This window comes from Camelina sativa, chromosome 1 (assembly GCF_000633955.1).
Source record: "Camelina sativa cultivar DH55 chromosome 1, Cs, whole genome shotgun sequence".
Classification (NCBI taxonomy): domain Eukaryota; kingdom Viridiplantae; phylum Streptophyta; class Magnoliopsida; order Brassicales; family Brassicaceae; genus Camelina; species Camelina sativa.
The window spans coordinates 4,165,181-4,184,399 of record NC_025685.1 but is presented as its reverse complement, the minus strand read 5'-3'; the positions used below and the strand labels follow the sequence as shown (position 1 = coordinate 4,184,399).

The 19,219-nt window shown below is 36.3% G+C and overlaps 8 protein-coding genes across 9 annotated transcripts in view; 5 read left to right on the top strand and 3 right to left on the bottom strand.

Annotated features, from left to right (window-relative positions):
• LOC104704181 (transcription factor DIVARICATA-like) lies at positions 450-1,286 on the top strand. Its single transcript, XM_010420313.1, has 2 exons — positions 450-700; positions 962-1,286. The coding sequence occupies exons 1-2, from the start codon at positions 450-452 to the stop codon at positions 1,284-1,286; spliced, it is 576 nt and encodes a 191-aa protein (XP_010418615.1).
• LOC104704175 (transcription factor DIVARICATA-like) lies at positions 1,953-2,634 on the top strand. Its single transcript, XM_010420307.1, has 2 exons — positions 1,953-2,242; positions 2,355-2,634. The coding sequence occupies exons 1-2, from the start codon at positions 1,953-1,955 to the stop codon at positions 2,632-2,634; spliced, it is 570 nt and encodes a 189-aa protein (XP_010418609.1).
• On the top strand, positions 3,255-4,079 carry LOC104704166 (transcription factor DIVARICATA-like). The gene is made up of 2 exons (XM_010420300.1): positions 3,255-3,562; positions 3,794-4,079. The coding sequence occupies exons 1-2, from the start codon at positions 3,255-3,257 to the stop codon at positions 4,077-4,079; spliced, it is 594 nt and encodes a 197-aa protein (XP_010418602.1).
• Positions 5,929-6,824, top strand: LOC104764489 (transcription factor DIVARICATA-like). The gene is made up of 2 exons (XM_010488068.2): positions 5,929-6,236; positions 6,458-6,824. The coding sequence occupies exons 1-2, from the start codon at positions 5,929-5,931 to the stop codon at positions 6,822-6,824; spliced, it is 675 nt and encodes a 224-aa protein (XP_010486370.1).
• LOC109132242 (probable F-box protein At5g47300) lies at positions 8,051-8,854 on the bottom strand. The gene has a single exon (XM_019243594.1). The coding sequence runs from the start codon at positions 8,852-8,854 to the stop codon at positions 8,051-8,053; it is 804 nt and encodes a 267-aa protein (XP_019099139.1).
• Positions 9,467-11,629, bottom strand: LOC104764335. Of its 2 annotated transcripts, none has more exons than XM_010487958.2 (6): positions 11,495-11,629; positions 11,063-11,213; positions 10,863-10,940; positions 10,286-10,559; positions 9,883-10,199; positions 9,467-9,776 (listed from the first exon to the last, which is right to left on the bottom strand). In XM_010487958.2, the coding sequence occupies exons 1-6, from the start codon at positions 11,532-11,534 to the stop codon at positions 9,656-9,658; spliced, it is 981 nt and encodes a 326-aa protein (XP_010486260.1). In that variant the 5' UTR covers positions 11,535-11,629; the 3' UTR covers positions 9,467-9,655. The 2 variants fall into 2 exon arrangements, with proteins under 2 accessions (XP_010486260.1, XP_010486188.1); XM_010487886.2 differs by having other exon boundaries at positions 9,472-9,776; positions 11,063-11,239; positions 11,495-11,627.
• On the bottom strand, positions 12,582-14,492 carry LOC104764242 (cytochrome P450 77A4-like). The gene has a single exon (XM_010487774.2). It carries the CDS (start codon positions 14,268-14,270, stop codon positions 12,729-12,731), a length of 1,542 nt encoding a protein of 513 aa, XP_010486076.1. The 5' UTR covers positions 14,271-14,492; the 3' UTR covers positions 12,582-12,728.
• The window catches only part of LOC104763981 (phosphatidylinositol-3-phosphatase myotubularin-1-like), a 7,136-nt gene continuing 5,230 nt past the window's right edge, over positions 17,314-19,219 (top strand). Inside the window, 6 exon segments of the mRNA XM_010487433.2 lie at positions 17,314-17,436; positions 17,644-17,712; positions 17,930-18,004; positions 18,161-18,232; positions 18,347-18,416; positions 19,050-19,099. Of these exon segments, the coding sequence (XP_010485735.1) occupies positions 17,314-17,436; positions 17,644-17,712; positions 17,930-18,004; positions 18,161-18,232; positions 18,347-18,416; positions 19,050-19,099 (459 nt within the window).

The window sequence follows — 19,219 nt, the reverse complement described above, 5'->3', positions numbered from 1 at the left end:
ACTTTCTAGAACGTTTGTACTATAAATATGACGTCATATTTAAAAATTTATCATGTGTCAAAACCACATATATGTACATATCATAATGTATTTGGTTGTAAAATTTTCATTCTTGATAAGTAGTAAAATACATAACTTTTAATAAAAAGATATATGCTAAATGAATAAACAGTAAAATTAGGAAAAGAAATTAAACAAAGACATAGTATGCAACATAGCAAAATCAGAAAATTACCTTTTAATATAAGAAAAAAAGAAGGAAAAACTTAAGACACCTCAGTTAGAGAGAAGACAAGTCATATGCTTATCTTTTTGTTACTTGAGTTAATTTATAAGCTGCTATATATATCCCTTGCAAGAGTTATCTATATATTACAGATAGTTCTCCAAATTCATAAATATTTTTTTTGGTTGTCAACTTCATCATTCTCTAATTTATTTTGGGATTCATGGCTGAAAATTCATGGACGAGAGAGGAGAACGAGAAGTTCAAGGATTCACTAGTGGTGTTCTCTGCCTTTTTGCCTACTCGTTTCGAGAAAATTGCCGAGTATTTGCAAAAACCGGTGCCTGATGTTAAGAAGCATTACGAGGAAATGGTCAATGATCTTTTACGAGGAATAGCTTTTCCTAATGAATTAAATGAGGCTCAGAGTTCCTACGAGGCAGAGAGAACTAAATGGAGCAAAGAAACACACGAGTCAGTACATATATAAGGATGATTGATGAGTTCAGATTTTTTTTGTTATTTAGTGGAATTTACATTTACATACATACATGTTGATCAAGTGGTTTTGATAGATTAGCGAAAGTATCTTGTGGATCTAGCTAGACGTACGCCTTCTCTGTCTAGACATTAGTTTATTTTATTATTCACATTTGAGTCAATTTTGATCATTTAACTAATTTTGCATTGTGAAACATTATTAAATATTGGCTGATGTGAAAAATTGTAATGCAGATGGTTTCTGATCGGTTTAAAGCGGTATGGGAAAGACTGGCGTAAAATTGCTATCTTACTGGATACCAAGAACCCGATGCAAGTCGCAATGTATGCACATAAGTATTTCAACTGGCAAAACTCTGAGAAAAATGTGATAGATTCGCCAAGAGCCAACGACATACCTGATCTGGTGGACAACAAAATTGTGAATGATGTGATGAAACGACGGAGACACAACAACATAACTCTGGTGGACAACAATGTGGACTCGACAGGCCAAGAAGAGCTAATTCATCCACAGTGGCAGCCACAACAAGAGCCAGTTGTTCGTTCACCATGCTAAGCCCTCCAACTCAACGTGATATCTTTATGACCGTATTAACAACTAAATATAAAAATGCTTTGTGAAAACAAATTGAAAGCCTAAAGTATTGAAGGCCCTTGATTTATTTATTTATTAGAAGTGTGAGGAATTTGGGATTTGCATCTATGTATTGTAAACCATATTTTATTTACTTTTGTGGTCAGCTATTTTATTTTCTTTAACCATTAAAACAATAGTTGACAAAAGAAAAACATAAGTATTTTAATTTAAATACAATTGAGTAAACAGACAACATAAATTGAAAAATGGAGCTTTTATAAAGTTAAATACAGTAGGAAACAAAAACGACTTGAATCTCCTTAATTACTCTCAAGACCAAGTTTTACCCTAATTGCGTCTAAAAGCAAACAAGAATGGAGCTCATGAGTCAAGTTTGCGGTTTTAGATACGAAACCGCGCGTGTTTATTTTTCTAAATTGAGGGCTAAGTTTGTAATTTTCACCTACGTTTTAATCCGGCGACTCCCCCACCTCTATAAATTCTCAGCTTCTGAAAAATAAAAAGGAACAAACAACGCTCGCTCTTCTTCAGTAACAGATTCCACAAAAACGATCTTCTTGATTCTTGAAACATTCACGATCTCTTTTTTTTTTTTTTTATCTCATTTTCTTTGGATACTACTCTATGGCTTCGATTCCGCAGTGGACGTGGGACGAACACAAGCGTTTTGAGATAGCTGTGGCTCAATCCCTGGTGGACTCGTCGTCTTCTTTAGAGAATATCGCCAAGCTTCTGAAGAAACCTTTCGAGGAGGTGAAGTACTACTACGAAGCGTTGGTCTACGATGTTGGAATGATCGAATCGGATAACATTGCTTTGCCCAAGTACCGGGACGACGATTACGTGTCATTGAAGGAAGCGAGAAAGCCCATACATATAATAAAGGGAAGATTTTGGACAGAAGAGGAACACAGGTTCATATCACACTTTCTTATAATCTTGGCAGGTTATTTAATTAATGTGTGTGTTGTGAGGGAATGTGATCTTGATTATGGGCTTTTTTGATTTGGTTAATGGTGTTTTCAGATTGTTTCTGGCTGGATTGAACAAGTATGGGAAAGGAGAATGGAAGATGATATCAAGAGAATTTGTCAAGACAAAGAACCATATGCAAGTGGCAACCCATGCTCAGAAGTATTACAAAAGGCAGCAATTGGGGAGTAAGAAGAAACGCTCGACTATCCTTGACATAACTTTGGAGTCTATCACAGGCAAGCCAGATTTTGGAATGCATAACCCTCCGCATGATGATGATCATCCGCCGTCCCGAGGCTCTTGTCTTGGACCTGAGATGTGTAAAGAATGAAAGAAGCAATGGATAGAAGAAAAAAAAAAAAGGAACTTTTCTTGTTTTCATCAGTATTTAGATAGGTTTGGTACGTAGTTTCGGTATAGCTAGGGGGATATGAGTTTCACTTGAAGATGTACAAGTGCATAGGATATGATTAATGATGATATCAAGTGTATAGGAGGAGTATATGTGTTTTGACTTGATGATGATCAAGCGTATAGGGTGATGATGATGATGATGAAATAAGACCAAAATTTATAAGAAGTTTATAAATTGAACTCTTTCTTGTAATGAAAGTTAATGCAACTTTTTTTTGTTCTTTGTGTGATGATGAACACACGCATCAAAAAAAAAATTCTAAGAAAGAGAGTATTGATCAGTCAGATAAATAATATGCGGGGTTAAAAACAAAACAAAAATAAATCGTGCTACTTTTGTTAAATAAAGCGAAGATGCGGAATAATGTTACAATTTTCGTATTATTTTCTCACTATAAATCTGATAGGAAACGAGAAAACCCTCAAGAAAATTGCGTTGACAACGATTTATATTTGTTGCTTCTATAAGATTCCTGATCTTTAGCGATCTCTCTAGATTTCTATCTCTCTCTCTCTCTCTTTTCTTGGATACTTACTATGACTTCGAGTCCGAGGTGGACGAGGGATGAGGACAAGCGTTTTGAGAAAGCTCTGAACGAATACCGGGGCGTAGCTGTCTCGCCGTATTTTTTTGGGAAAATCGCCCATTCTGTGAACAAACCGGTCAATGAGGTGTATTACTACTACCAGGCGTTGGTCGACGATGTTGAGCTCATCCAATCGGATAACTTTGACTTGCCTAGGTACCGAGAGGACGATTACAAGTCACTGAAGGAGGCGACTCAGTCCAAAAACAAGGTCAAGGAGAAAGCGAAGGGGAATCCTTGGACAGAAGAGGAACACAGGTTAGTCAAAATACTATCTCGCTATATGGATTACAAAATTAGGGTTTAATTAGTACTTTTGACTAGGGAAAGTATGCAGTTTTAGAACTTGCTATGGCATGGTAACGGTTGATGCTTTAGGGGGTTTTTTTTTTGGTAAGGGTGATGAACGTAGAATAGATAGATGATTGTTAGTTCGTTTTAATGTGATCTTGGTTATGGACCTTTTGGTTTGATTCATGAGATTTTCAGGTCTTTTCTAGAAGGACTAGAGAAGTACGGGAAAGGAGATTGGAAGAACATATCGAGGGAATGTGTGAAGACAAGGAATCCGATGCAAGTGGCAAGCCATGCTCAGAAGTATTACTTAAGGCAAAGTTCTGACGGTAAGAAGGGGAAACGCTCGAGTATCCATGACATTACTCTGGGAGATATCCCTGGACCCAACTTGAAGCCTATGGGCGGGCAGCCAGAATTTGGTGGCCAAATTCCTCCGTATCAAAACTATTATTCCCAAAACAACGTCGGGCCTTTGTGATGATAATGTTGATGGGTGTTTAGCAGGCTTTGACGAACTATGTAAGGCATAAGGTTTTTTTTTGGGAAATATTTTGGTTTATGGTTTTAGCTAGAGTCTTGGTTCCTCGTATAGAGTTTGGTGTTAAAAGAAACTTGAAAGGCAATTTATTTAGTTTTTGATTTTCAGTTGATGGAAAAGTTTCAATAAAAACTAGTTTTCCTAATTCAATATTATGAAAACAGTTTTTTTCTTCCGAAATCTAAAATGGAGTAGCTAATAATGATGGCTTTCAAAAACTTAAAAACATTTTTAAAAAAAAAAATCTAGCTCTGAGTTTCTGAATCCATTGGATTTTAAGAAATTCTTACCCAATTTTTTAAACCGGATTTTGATAAAAATACAGTCTTATTCTTTCTCGAATTTAATGTCCATTATACAATAATGTAAGAAGCGACGGAACTTGGACTGGTTCGTTTTCTGCATCTATATAGGATTGGTAGTTTCAATAGGAGGAGGACATGTGTTTCCCTTGATAATTGTATAGGATGATTAATGATGATATCAAGTATAGGAGTATATATGTGGTGAGTTTTGGTTGACGATGATCAAGTGTGTGTATACGGGCGGATAAGATGATGATGTACATATATATAGGATGATGATGCTCATTGATGAAGGATTGAACAAACTATAAATGTTTTGGTTGCTTTGAAAAAAGTATAAATGTTTTAAGATCCTTCTGGTATTTTGACCAATCTTTCTCAAGTTCCTGGATCTATCGAAAGTTGAAATTTTGAAACTACAAATTTTAAGCTGGATTTTCAAATGGTGGACAGTCTATTCACCCTCGAATTGTCCATTTTAAATTTTGGATTTTGAAAATTCTTATGATTTTCTTAAAAAAAAAAAATATTATAACCATTTATGTCTTTCACTGGATCATTGACCTTTTCCAACCACATCAATATATATACATGAGAACCAATTCGGCTTAGATTCTGGTCAGCATGCTGTGACCTCGACTCCGAGTCCTGTATCTTCTTCTATGACCCTACTTTTGACAATAAATTATAAAAAATTGCGAAAACAAGTAGAGAATTTTTAAGCATTTTGGGCCACATTGTGCGCATATAAGTTGATTTGCGCACTTTAAAAAAAAAAGTATTGTTGTTAAGTAAAAGTAAATAAGAGGATTAAAGGGTGTTATTGAAATTTAATTTATAAAGAATTTTAAAAATTTCAATAAAATCATCAAAAACAAATAAGTGAAATATATTTAAGGATTGTTAGAGATTTTTTTATAGTTTTGTGGATTAATTTTCTAAAATCTTGCACCAAAGAATCTCTCTATATATTTTCATTGATATTTTCCATAATTTTATTTTGTGAAAAATGTATAAAATCATAAACCAATAACATAATAATTAAATTTTTTAATAATCCTATATTCTTTTGTTTTAATTTAATAACACAAAACTTTTATTAACTTTATAAATATCTAAATCCAATAACCTCAGGTTTGTTAATATTTTAAATGACTTTTTATAATTCACAAACTAATAACACTAAACTTTAAAAAAGTTTAACAAAATCTTGACTGAATAAAATCATTCTACATTACATTTAAAATTAATCTTTAAAACTCTATTTAAATCAATACCAATAACACTCATTTGATTTTATTATAATTCATTTGATTTTATTATAAAAATTCTATATATACGATTTTCCCTAAAATGATTTCTCAAGATTATTTTGACAAGAAACGAAAAACCCTAAATAGCAGCAGATTTCTCACTATAATTTTGTTGCTTCTATCAGTCGAGATTTCTCTCTTTTTTCTTTTTTTTTTTCATTCTAGGATACTATGGTTTCGATTCCGCGGTGGACGAAGGAAGATAACAAGCATTTTGAGATTGCTCTGGCGCAATTCCCGGAGGGCTCGCCGTCTATTTTGGAGAGTATCGCCGAGCATCTGCGGAAACCGGTGGAGGAGGTGAAGTTCTACTACGACGATTTGGTCTACGATGTTGAGCAGATCGAAACAGGTAAGGTTCCTTTGCCCAAGTACCGGGATGATGATGACGATTACGTGTCACTGAAGAAAGCGGCTGAGTCCAAAAGCCAAGGCACGGGGAGAAAGAAGGGAATTCCTTGGACACCAGAGGAACATAGGTTAGTTATATCAATAAGGGTTTCTTTGGATTGTGGAATTCAAGTCCATATTTAATAGTTTAATCTTGCTAAGGATTAATGAATTAGCTAGGGTTTTTTTTTGGTTAGAGCTAGGTGGAGAACGAATATATCACGTATTAATTTGCTAATTAGATAGATGATTATTTTTTGATGTGATGCTCTTAGTTATGGACTTTGGTTGATTTAATGATAAATATCAGATTGTTTCTGGATGGACTAGAGAAGTACGGGAAAGGAGATTGGAAGAGCATCTCGAGGGAATGTGTGAAGACAAGGAGCCCGATGCAAGTGGCAAGCCATGCTCAGAAGTATTACTTAAGGCAAAGTTCTGACAGTAAGAAGGGGAAACGCTCGAGTATCCATGACGTGACTCTGGGACATGCGGACAATGTAACCGTTCCTGGGTCCAACTTGAAGTCTATGGGACATCAGCCACATTTTGGTGACCAAATTCCTCCGGATCAATATTACCAACACTACTCGCAGGACAACTTCGGGCTTTTTGATGATGATGCTCATGGTGGGTGTTTACCAAGCTATGATGAATTATATTCTTACAAGTTTTGAAGAACTATATATCATAATTAAGCTTTTTAACGAGAGATCCTAGTTTAAGGTTTTATAGTTGCGGTTTTCTAGTCTAGACTTTAGTTGTAAAACAAACTTCAATGGTAGTCTAGACTTTAGAAAAACAATACTCTGTTAAAAACAAAAATTTAATTTAGAAAATGAATTTTCGTACTTAAACTGGAAAAAAGTGTACTGTCGACAGTGGACCAAATAAGTTTAAGGAAGTTTGACAGTTATTTTTTCAGTGTTGTTGAGATCAAATTGGACGACTAGAAGTTTGCTGTAAAGATGAAAACAAAATGACACATACTCTGCTTACTCCTTTATCATAGAAAACAGAATAGTGACACTGTTAACCAAAGGGTTTAGCCCCTAAGGGATTTGACTTAGTCCTGATATATATATTTGTTTAATTAGTTGGTTGCATTCTTGATGATAGCCAATTCATATTCACGAACTCATGAACATTATTTAAAAAGAGAAAGTGTGTATACAGACCTAAGTTTTCTTATATAACAAAAACCCTACACAATATGACAATCAAATATGATATATATGACTTCGTGAAAGTAATACTTATGAACATGACAACAAACCTAAAGTTTTTCTGTATATGCATATTAATTTGCATTGATAGGCCATAGCATTTTGGTAGAACATGTGGAAGTCGTAAATATAAAGAGGGTTGAAGATAGCTACTCGGTTTGCCAATCGTCCGTTTTGTTGTAACTATACGAAGTTACTTGTCCCAAAACCCCAAGAACTGGATAAAGTGAAGTATATGTCAAAAAAAGATCTAGAAGCAACAATAGAGATCTTTCTGATCATAATACTTTAAAAGAAAAGAAAAAAAAGACATTTCTTATATAGTGAAAATATCAGTTTATTGACGACCATGATGTAACACTGAAAAAAAGAAAGAAAACAAAAAGTTTGGCTCTTATACTTGAGCCAAACTTGGAACATAATGAAACAGAAATGGCCAACACTCAACAAATCCAAAATCAATTTGTATTAAATTGCCCCATCCAATAATGTGGACCAAGTTTTTGCCGTGTAAGTCGGTTACCATGTATTTATCACAACACACGACGACTTTTTTTCTCCTCATCGACCAAGAAAGTTACGCCGGTAAAGAAATTAAAATCGGGCGGGACACCTGGTGGTATGTGTAAGATCATGCTCCACGACACCACTTTGGTCTCACCAATCCTATTTGTCAATCATATCTCTGTCACTGATCTAGCGTCGCGTTGCAACAACACCGAAAGCTTCTCTTCTCTAACAACTGATAGAGACACTACTTCAAAACTAGGACACTGATACGGAAGACAGAGACGTCTGAATGTTTCAGTTGTATAATCAAAAGCAAGTAAGAATACGCCAAGCTGTTTCTGTTTTACAGCTGAAACAACCCAATAAGTATTTCCTTTCAAAGACACGCAGAACTCACTATGTTCTACGTGGCACTCAAGGGTTGTATCAATAGTCCTCCATGAGTTAGAGTTGCTCTCATAAATTGCAAATTCTGGTCTCGGGTAGAATTTACCCATATTATAGCACAGTATTTTGTAGCTCTTACCGTGAGAATTCTTGTCATGGTAAGATCCAAGAGCACAGGTGCCGCCAGTTTGTCTAGTTTGAATCCATCTGGTTTCACCAGTACACGGGTTCCAAACCACGATTCTAGTTTGGTATACGTTGGTGCATAGTAATAATCCCTCCCAGTGTGAGACTTTGGAAATCTCGAATTGTTCTGAACTAAAACAAGGGTCGGGCAAGCTAAGTGCACGTGTGGATGGATTTTTAAAGAGGTTAAGGCTCATCGAAGAAACCCTAAACTCGTTCATCATGAGAATCAGACACTGCTTCGGGGCTTTACGGAAGTGCTTTCTTGTGAATCTCCTAGTGTCGCATATGTTGTTCCATAGTCTGCAACTATATCGTATCCTCTGCAGAGATGTGGCCGGAACGCGACAAAGTATCTCCTCTAACAAATCCCTTGGAAAGCCGTCCGGCATCACCATTGTGTTTGTGATCTCTCTAAGGAAGAAGGTGCAGTACAGTGCCTTTGATTGTTGTTTAATGTTTTCGTTTGCTTTTTTGCTTCCTCTCTTCAAATATATATAACATATATATGGTATATAACCCTAGATATTGTCTCTATCTAGTTTCTATATATTTTCACCAAGTTTATCGTATGATTTTTTTTTTATATAAAAAGAAAAGTTTATCGAATGGTTCATTCACTATCAATTTTTGTAAGTCACTCACAATTTCTTAATTTTATCTTCATATACCCCCTCCTGGTCTGTAGCTAGTTTCTAAATTCCACCAAGTTTTATCGTATGGTTTTGAAAAAGAATATCAAAAAGAAAATTGTATCGTATGGTTCATTTCATTATCGATTTTTTATAAGCCACTAGCTATGTATTAATTTTGTTTACTTTAAAGCGATATTAAGAACAATCGGTTAAATTTTATATTTTAAAATATAGCATATATGCATTCGGGCTAAAACTAATATACTAAAATTGAAAAAGGTATGGGGCAATATAGATATGCGTGCAAACTAAAATTTATACAGTTATTCAATGATTTCAGTCTGGTTTAAGAGGATGAGGTGAGATAAAGTAAGTTTGGACCAATGTTTGAAAATATTTGAGACAGCTTTGGTATATTATCTTTACCATTACATGTGCTAGTATTGGTTTAACATAGAAAGACATTTTCCATACACTGGAACTAATTATATACGACACACTTTAAGTAACTCACCTAAAAAGGATGCAGCTTTATTTGATCCATCTTACTGTGCATCGATTGTCTCATGTTGTGCTGTTTGGTATGGATTGAATTGCTGCAAGAGGATTCACTTGGTATGAAAAAGCAAGCTTCCAGAAATCTACAAATGCTTTTCTCGTAGACTCCATCTGTCTGCGAATGATCCTAAAACAAGTAAACGAGCACACATACAGCTTATTTTGTGGTTCACAGTGTATTTTTTTTTTCATCACGTACAGATGTTCAGAAACAGACTTAGAGGAATTCTTACCGTATCAAAGCAGCTCGTTTTCTCTTCAAAGCATAACATATGATTAATCCAACAAGGCTTATAGCAACCTTTCCCTTGGACATGCTAAATTGGGTATTACCAAGCTTGAGGCTTAGAGGATGGGATGACCAAAGTGGCGAAGGTTCATGTTGTTTAGTGAGTTTCAGGCCAGAATCAATATCATAATTCTTGGAATCCTTGGGCTTATTCACTACGGCATAAGAAGAAGAATCCTTGGAATCTTCCTCAAAAGAACTAGCATCTGGAACGTTTGTTGTTTTGAGAGACAGTAAAGAATGTAATCTTCTCAAAAGCCCCTGAAGCAGAGATTTGAGTGTAGCATCTTAGTACGAGGAACACATTTACAAGTTTATACACAACTCATGAAAAGATACAATAGTACATGTCGTCTATCCTCAGGCAATGCAGCTTTCTCAACCCATGAAACGGCTAGACCCACGTCATCAGAAACTTTTGCAAGAACTCCAAAGGTATACAGCTCTACAACTTCTAAGAACTCATCAATATCCATAGATGTTTTCCCATGGAACCCTTTTGCACTTACTCCAGCGTCATTTAGGATATAGTGGTTGTCTCTGTAAACCCATATGCTAAAAAAATCTTGCAGAATCTCACTTACACCCGAGTATGAACCATTTGATATTTGAAGGCATATCCTAAAGGGGGGAAAAAAGAGAGAGAATATCAATAAACTTGAGATATACCACATTGTTCTGTGACTTTTTACTATGCTAATGGATTCAGAGAACAGTATTGTACTCTCCCTAATAAGTAAAAGTTAGCAAATAATACGAACTCTCAAGTATTTTTTTTTTAAATATTTTCTCTCACTCTCCTCTTTGGTTATGAATGTCATTTACTCCTAGTTCTGAAGCCTACTTACATAAAGAACCAAATATACTCTGTTTCAAGCGCAATAAGATTTAAATACTGTGAAAGTTTCAGAACAAGAAAGATACCCAGTGAGAAGAACTTGAACAGGGATAGCTGCAATTTCACCAAACACATTTCTCAACTCGTTTACAATCTCCACTGTCCTGCATGAAAAAAAAGGAATTTGTTGGAAACTATAAAGCTCCTTAAAGCATCCAATTCCAAACAGAATCAAGAGGAGCTAGTCTCAAACTAGATAATGTGAAAATACAGTCAGGAAACATACCTTCCGATTCCATGCAAGGATTGGACTAAAACCATACCAACAGATTCCAACAGATCATGCAATTGGTGATCACCAAGAGCTTCCTCCTCAGATAAAACATCAATGTTTCCAAATATTGTTTTCAGTATGGAGGAAGATGATGAATTTGCCTCTTCATACATAGAGCACACGAGGTAACTAAACCCATCAAACAAAGAGCAATCGGAATTACTACTGAGCAAATCATCGTAAGCATCAAGTATGAGATGAATTGGTCTTTCTGAAAATTTTTACACATAATTGAATAAAAACCAGAACAGATGATTCATGTTAACACTATTTCTGGGTAAATTTGCAGTTCTCATTATACGCATCGCCAAGTACGGAAACCAAAATTCGCAAAAATTAGCAAACAACAAAAGATAAGAATTTTAAGGAAATTATCAGAAGTACCTCTCAGAACTTTCGATTTCTTCCCAAAGATCAGTTGCATTCATCGTTGGAAGAAGCTTACCCAAAGCAACAAAGCGAGGAAGAGGATTGATTGAGTATGCTCTCGAATGAAGAAGAAGAAGACGAAGAAGAATGAGCGAGGAAGAGAGAGGTGATAATTGTGGTATTTGCTATTGGGCTAAGATTATGGGCTTTTCCAGCACAAATTAAGCAATGCAAGCCCACCCAACAAGTTATATAATCTGAGCTAATTTGGTCGGCTCTTAAAAACTAAGAAGCACGGGAGCGTGGAAAATGAGGCGTTTCTCGCTCCGGAAGCAGAAACGTTGGGAATCGCCTGGAATCGACTCGGAATCGCGGTTCCCAAAATATGATGTTTGGAAGCGCGACGAAATCGGACGTTTCAGAGTTGGAAGCGTGTGGTGTTAATAAAAATATGAAATCGTTGCTAGTAATAAAACTTTGTTTTTAAAAAATATAACGACATCAACTATATGTGTCAACTCTCAACATTTTATTACAATGATTTTTTTTTTTTAAGAATTTTATAAATATATATATGAGTACGTAAACATATGTATCTATATGTATATAAACATATATGTATATACATACGCTTCCAACATGTATCCCTTTCCTGTTTTTTAGAAAATTTTTGTTTTTCCCCTCCTGATTCCATGCATCTTAGCTTAAAAACGTCGACATCCGACACCACACAATGTGGCCTCTTAAACGTCGACTCAATGGAAGTCCCATATCATGTGATGTTGTCCTTTCTCATGTGAAATCCTTTATATCATATCCCCGTTCCAAATCTTGAGTAATTCATAAGGTTACGTGATAGACAGATGTTTAATGTTTGCTTTTGCATCGTAAAAAGTGAAAACTTTAGACTTATCAAAAGATCAATTATCGAACATTTTTGAAGAGTGATATTAAGATAGCTTAGCTTTATTACTTTTTGGTAGATATTTTCGTTGTAGGTAACGAAATTATGATTGTTATTATTATGTGGTGCCTAAACACAATATCAACTTAGCTCAGTTTTACAAATAATAGTAATAATAATAATAATAATTGAGGAACAAAAAAAAAGACAAATAATTTATTCGTATATTTGAGCATTCTATAGGTTCAAAACTATAGGTTCCCTTTGATGTAAGCAGCACACAACGTTTTCAACTTTTCATAATCAATCAAAAAAAAAATTAAGAAAAAAACAAACAAACAAATTTTAAGCTCTTGACTTAACCATGGCTCTCAACGGTTCCTTCATCACCACCGTAAATTCCAATTTCCCGGCGAAATTAATTTCACTTCCCGGCGGATAAGCGCTCCACTCAAACTCTTGAACCATCTTCGCTAGCATTAAGTGCACGTGTACGGTCGCCATCGCTAGACCCGGACAAATCCGACGGCCAACACCAAACGGCATCATTTTAACTCCGGTTACACCGGTTATATCCGCTTCCTCCTTACCCGAAATAAACCGATCCGGGTTAAACTTCTTCGGATCAGACCAAAGCTTCGGGTCCTCATTAATAGCAGGGAGATAAAACTCGACGTTAATCCCAACGGGAACATCGTAACCGGCGACCGTCGTCTCCTCCGTCACGGAGTGAGTCAACGTAAAATAAGTCGGTGGATGTTTCCGGAGTATCTCCTTAACGACTGCTTGCAAAAAGACCATTTTATCCACATCTTTCTCCTCAACCTTACGATCTCCAACCGTTGATTTAATCTCATCGTAGAGCCGAGATTGAACCTCAGGATTCACGATCAGCTGTGCTATACCCCACTCGATCGCAGTCCCCGTCGTATCAGTACTTCCGTTGAGAAACTCCGAGCAGAGAGACACGAGCTCTTCGTTAGACGGCGTCGTTTTACGGCCTTCGATTTTAAGGTCAAAAAGTGTATCAAGATACGAGAAAGACGACGCCGTTTTATCAGTCCCCGGATTCTGAATCGCTCTCCGTCGTCTCTCGATGAACTTAACGATGAAATCAACTTGCTCACGACGAACCTCCAGAGCTCTTGCTCTCTCCTTGGAGTAAAACGGAGCAAGGATCGGGAGGTAGTCATCGAGTCTTGGGTTAAGCGTGATCAACACTTTCTTCATCACTTGATCCATGTTCAAAATCGACTCTTCGTCCATTTCGATTCCGAAACACATCTCCAAAAGAATACAAAACGCAGCGAATCTTGCGTTTCTTAGTACCCAGACAAGACCGTTGTTGTCTTTAGCTTCTGATCTGATCCTCTCCACGAGTTTATCCATGGCGGATTGTCTCGACGACCCGAATTCTCTGAACCTTGTCGAGCTTAGCATGTTCGGTACCATGTTCCGTCTTAAGGACCGCCACACGGGTCCGTAAGCCGAAGCGTTGACGGTGAAAGTGTTGGAGCTGAAGATGGTTCTGGTCGGATTCTCGGAAGGTCGGGTTGCGAACATTGGTCCGCGTTGAATGAGAACGTCGTGGGCGATAGCTGAATCAGAGATGATGATCATCGTTCGACTCCCCATCCTCAACGTGAAGATAGGACCGTATTTGTTCCTTACATCATCAACGTACTCGTAAAATTGCTTTTTTGAGCGAGCGAATTGGAAGAGGTTCCCGACAACTGGCCAACCCGGAGGACCTGGAGGAAGCTTTACGTGCTTTGAATTAGAGCTCCTGAGCGTGAGGATCAGCAGAACCAAAGTGGATACGAGGATGGTCAAGAAGAGTGAAGGGGAGATGTTAAATGAAGTGGTGGTAAACGGAAAGAGAGACATTTTTAGGTTCTTGTTTGCTTTGTAGCTATGGGGAGGATTTGGAATGAAAAGGGAAGAAGCAGAGGAAAAGGTATAAAAACAGAGGGGAGCATGATAATATAGGTGAGGAGAATTTAAAGTAAAACGGTTTTTGTGATTGGGTTCTCATTTAATGTTAGGCTGAGTTTGGTATGCACAATAAGTACGATGCAAATTTAAAGTCTTTGTCTTTTATGGCAAGTGCAATAGGGTAATACAGTTTTTAAATTTTTTTTTTTTTTTTTTTTTTTTATCTCCGAACGTGAATTTTTTATCTCCGAACTTAATACAGCTTTCTAAGCGTGATCAACACTTTCTTCATCACTTGATCCTCACCAAAGTAATGTTTTTTTTTTTTTTTTTTGTCAACACCAAAGTAATGTTGTTGTTACATCAATCTTTTGATATGCATGCAACTTATTACAAGTTTAAGTTTAAACCTCTGCACTGAGATTAATACAAACCTCTTCCATTTCTAACATAATGGAATTAAAACGGTTGTGTGATTGGGATCGCATTTAATGTTATGAGGCTGAAGTTTTTGGTATGCACAAGAAGTACGACGCGAAAGTCTTGTCTTTTATGACAAGTGCAGTAGTGGTAATACAGGTTTTTAAAAAAAAATCTCCGAACGTGATTTTATACATGTCATCGTTTACTTTTTCAGTTTGAATTATGAGTTCTTTTTTTATCTCCTGACGTTGTTACATCAATCTTCTGAGATGCATGCAACTTAATTACAAGTTTTAAGTTTAAACCTCTGCACCGAGACTAATACAAGCCTCTTCTCATTTATAGCACCATGCCGATTCTCTACCAAATTACCATCTTATGCTTTAGTTACAAATCATAGTTAAGTTTTTACCTTCATATACAACAGATTCCTACAAGATCATGAATACAAAACATGATATGAGTACCCAGTATGCATATATGATCAGTTTTGACATGAGAGTGTTTATTGAATAAGATTTATTGAATAATATTGGAGTGTACATGAGTTTACAAATGTTCATATGCTAATTAATCCCGCAGCTTTTATGTTTAAACTCTATATTGACCGTGGCTCTCAACGGCTTCTTCATCACAACAGCTAGCAAACACCAACTTCCCGGCAAAATCTACATCGTTACTTATCCGGTGGACACGCGATCCACTCGAACTATTGACCATTCTCGCTATCATCAAATACACGTGTACCGTAGCCATTCCCATCCTCGGACAGATCCTACGTCCAGCACCAAAAGGCCACCCAGTCGAGTCCTTGGTTGTCTCTAGCCTCGGATTTGATCCTTGGTTGTCCCAGCATGTTCTGAACCATGTTAATGACCTCCACATGGGTCCATACATCGCGGAGTGGACTGTAATTTCACTTGAGCTGAAGATTTTCCGGGTTTGAGTTTCGACGGGTCGGGTCGCGAACTGAGCTCCACGTTGGATTAATGTTTCGTGTGCTAGACTCGCGTCGGAGATGATATCGTTGTTTGTTCGAGTCCCTAGCCTGAGAGTGAAGATTGGACCGTAGATCATTACGAGCTCCTCGACGTACTCGAAAAACTGTATCCCCGAGCGAGTAAACTGAAACAAGTTTCCGATCACCGGCCATCCTAGTGGGCCTGGCGGGAGTTTTATGCGGTTCGAATTGTGTCTCCGGTACTTAATGGTTTATAACTAAACCGGATATGAGAATCGCAAAAATGGCTAAGAAGACATGATTAGGGAACAAGTCAATATGCATGAGAAGTAGAAAGTACTGATAGGAGTAAATCTTTTAAAGCTTAATTTGGAGGAATTGAAGAAGAAGAAGAAGAGGAGGAGAAGATGAAGCTAATTAGAAGAGTGAAAAGAATTGTAAATACGAATATAGTTATTATTAGATTAATCGAAAATTAAATGTTTGTAACGGTCGTTACTTGACTTATGTCATGTAATGTTATAAGTGTTTTTTTATTGCCTCTTGAGTGGTGGAGGAGGCAACATGCTATGTTTTGCAGATTGACTTAGGTTTAAAAGGTGGTTAAATATTGAAAGTTAAAGCACCGACATATCATTTGGATTGAAGTGGTGGAATTTGTGAATTTTACAAAACTTGAGTTGGGAGAATTTGTAAACTAATCTTCCAGTAATAAATTGTAATTTTTTTTTTCCATATGAATATGAATGCTAAATTGTAATTTCATGAACGGACATTGGTAGAGCACCAGGAAATGGTGCAAAATGTATTCAAAACTAAAAACACATCTTTGTGTTTATAATTTGGAAATTTTCCTTTTTATTGGTCATGTGATTTCTATTTTTTTTCCAAGTATTCAGGTTTTGTAGTGATTTATGTATGCTAAAATAAAAATACTTAGTACAAAATAATAATCAGGAGAACAAGATATTTTCAAATACTTTGTCATTTAATTGTTGCAGGTTTTTTTTGTTTGTTGAAGATTATAGATGTTGATGTTTAATACCAATTCAAATTGTTTGATATACACACACCTGTGGATGGTTTCGTAATTTGTTTTTAAGACGGTGACATATTATTATCGTGGACAACTAGATATACAAGTTCTTCTACCGTCCAAACTTTAACTTTATATAATTCTAAGATATTTTGTACACTATAAACTAATAATTTGAATAAATCATATGTTTTTTTTTTCCTTGTTGTATCATTTTCATTTTGTTTAATATCTAAACATATACGGATTTTATTGTCAAAAAAAAAAAACATATACGGATTTGATGAATATTTATAAATTGACCTCAATTTTATTGCCTTGACTGCTTTTTTTTTGTTTTCTTTTTCTTTTAATAAATTTGCTGGATAAAATAGTAAAATACAAATAGATAACGCTAACAAAATAAAGTACAAGATGAAACAAAAAAAAAAAACACGACAGCACCGTACCAAAGCTGTGTCGTATTAAAATTGTTGTGGCGAAACAAATTCGTCGTTTTGCTCCGTTGATCGGCAGGTGAAAGTTTCGTCACCACCGTCTCTTTCTCTCTGGTTTCTCTCATTATTCTTCTCTTGATGACGCCGCCGAGACCACCGTCTGGGCGAGTAAGAGGAAGGCCGCTGCGTGGTTATTCGGAATCAGAGAAGATGATGGATGGTACCGGTAGTTGGGATACGCTTGATTGGACCAAACTCGATGTAATTCAATTCTCTCTCTATCCTCTTTGATTCTTAGGGTTTCTCACGTTTTCTTCCCTTTTAACCCACAATTTACACAGACAACACGTGAATGTCGTTTTTCCAAAGTTTGCGAAAAAGCTCATATTCTGGTTATTTGTATTGAATTGATTGCTCAATGTTTCTTGTTTGGTTCTCTCTCTCTTTTTGATTGATGGGTCGCCGCAGTCAGCTTCAGGGTCAGGCTCTTTTGCTAATTTGAGTTGCTTGCTGGAATCGGAGAAGGTCGTCGTCGAGGTATGCTTTTTTTTTTTTTAAAGATTTGGTCAAAGTGATCTCTTTTATTCGAATTTTCCTTTTTAGGAACTTTGTTACCATATCCGGCTATTGAAATTTTGAGACTTGGTATGCAATTTGCTTCACTCGTGTTGTTTGTGGATTAGTGTGGAATCCAGTATTGGTTATGTCCCATTATAATTGAGTCTTTTCTCTGATATTTGGACCTTGTTTACAGGGTTATGGAGTTGTGCTTATCAACACTGATGAGGCAGGGACCTTGTTGGTGACAAATTTCCGTATTCTTTTTTTGGTATGATTTTGTCTTTCCTCTGTTTCTTTTTTTTTTTGTTCTATTTTTCCTTGGCCAATGTGATAGTTTTAAAATGTAGAATACAGGTCTTGAACTTTACTTATTCAAATTTTAAGTACTGTTGAACAAATATATTCTTTGTTTCTCTTTGTGAAGAGTGAAGGAACCAGAAAGGTCATTCCACTTGGAACAATTCCATTGGCAACTATTGAGAAGTTTAACAAATTGGTCAGTTGCTATACCCTGGGGACAGAGCTATGTGATTAATATTGATTTAGTTAGGCTCTGTAGCTTTTACATTTTTTATTCTATGTATTTCTGATTCACGGGTGGTGAACATAGGTGCTGAAAGTTCAATCAAACCCTCGTCAGTCTGACAGGAATCCACCACGACGTCTTTTACAGGTCACTGGTATGTTTCCGGACTTGATCATTTGCTATATCTGATTTAGACTAGGTTTTGTTTTGTCTGGATTTTGTGTCATAGCTCAAAATCCGCTCCGGTTTTGAATTGCGTTCTTGACTGTTAAGTCTTAACGTCTGNTTTGTGAAGAGTGAAGGAACCAGAAAGGTCATTCCACTTGGAACAATTCCATTGGCAACTATTGAGAAGTTTAACAAATTGGTCAGTTGCTATACCCTGGGGACAGAGCTATGTGATTAATATTGATTTAGTTAGGCTCTGTAGCTTTTACATTGTTTATTCTATGTATTTCTGATTCACGGGTGGTGAACATAGGTGCTGAAAGTTCAATCAAACCCTCGTCAGTCTGACAGGAATCCACCACGACGTCTTTTACAGGTCACTGGTATGTTTCCGGACTTGATCATTTGCTATATCTGATTTAGACTAGGTTTTGTTTTGTCTGGATTTTGTGTCATAGCTCAAAATCCGCTCCGGTTTTGAATTGCGTTCTTGACTGTTAAGTCTTAACGTCTGAATATTATCTTGGACAATAGACATCTTCCCATAGTGATGTTAGTTGAAGTGTTTTCTTCTTTTCTTACAACTTTATTTGATGCTATGATCACTTGCGTGGTGCAGGAAAAGACATGAGGATTATTGTTTATGGTTTTCGTCCTCGAACCAAGCAGGTGAAAATTTCACTATTATGCTGCCTTACTCATTTCTCCCTGAAATATGTCTAACCTTTCATACTTTTGCAGAGACGTTCAGTGTTTGATGCATTACTGAAATGTAGCAAGCCAGAGAGA

What these genes read in the sequence shown, in the direction of transcription:
- LOC104764489 (XM_010488068.2), top strand. Translation starts at nt 5,929, where the DNA reads ATGGTTTCGATTCCGCGGTGGACGAAGGAAGATAACAAGCATTTTGAG. An exon ending in TGGACACCAGAGGAACATAG is followed by an intron (nt 6,237 to 6,457) that starts GTTAGTTATATC and finishes GATAAATATCAG; the next exon opens with ATTGTTTCTGGATGGACTAG.
- LOC104704181 (XM_010420313.1), top strand. Translation starts at nt 450, where the DNA reads ATGGCTGAAAATTCATGGACGAGAGAGGAGAACGAGAAGTTCAAGGAT. An exon ending in TGGAGCAAAGAAACACACGA is followed by an intron (nt 701 to 961) that starts GTCAGTACATAT and finishes ATTGTAATGCAG; the next exon opens with ATGGTTTCTGATCGGTTTAA.
- LOC104704166 (XM_010420300.1), top strand. Translation starts at nt 3,255, where the DNA reads ATGACTTCGAGTCCGAGGTGGACGAGGGATGAGGACAAGCGTTTTGAG. An exon ending in TGGACAGAAGAGGAACACAG is followed by an intron (nt 3,563 to 3,793) that starts GTTAGTCAAAAT and finishes TGAGATTTTCAG; the next exon opens with GTCTTTTCTAGAAGGACTAG.
- LOC104704175 (XM_010420307.1), top strand. Translation starts at nt 1,953, where the DNA reads ATGGCTTCGATTCCGCAGTGGACGTGGGACGAACACAAGCGTTTTGAG. An exon ending in TGGACAGAAGAGGAACACAG is followed by an intron (nt 2,243 to 2,354) that starts GTTCATATCACA and finishes TGGTGTTTTCAG; the next exon opens with ATTGTTTCTGGCTGGATTGA.
- LOC104764242 (XM_010487774.2), bottom strand. Translation starts at nt 14,270, where the DNA reads ATGTCTCTCTTTCCGTTTACCACCACTTCATTTAACATCTCCCCTTCA.
- LOC104764335 (XM_010487886.2), bottom strand. Translation starts at nt 11,538, where the DNA reads ATGAATGCAACTGATCTTTGGGAAGAAATCGAAAGTTCTGAGAG. An exon ending in GAAATCGAAAGTTCTGAGAG is followed by an intron (nt 11,240 to 11,494) that starts GTACTTCTGATA and finishes TGATGGGTTTAG; the next exon opens with TTACCTCGTGTGCTCTATGT. An exon ending in AAACGAGCTGCTTTGATACG is followed by an intron (nt 9,777 to 9,882) that starts GTAAGAATTCCT and finishes TACTTGTTTTAG; the next exon opens with GATCATTCGCAGACAGATGG.
- LOC109132242 (XM_019243594.1), bottom strand. Translation starts at nt 8,854, where the DNA reads ATGGTGATGCCGGACGGCTTTCCAAGGGATTTGTTAGAGGAGATACTT.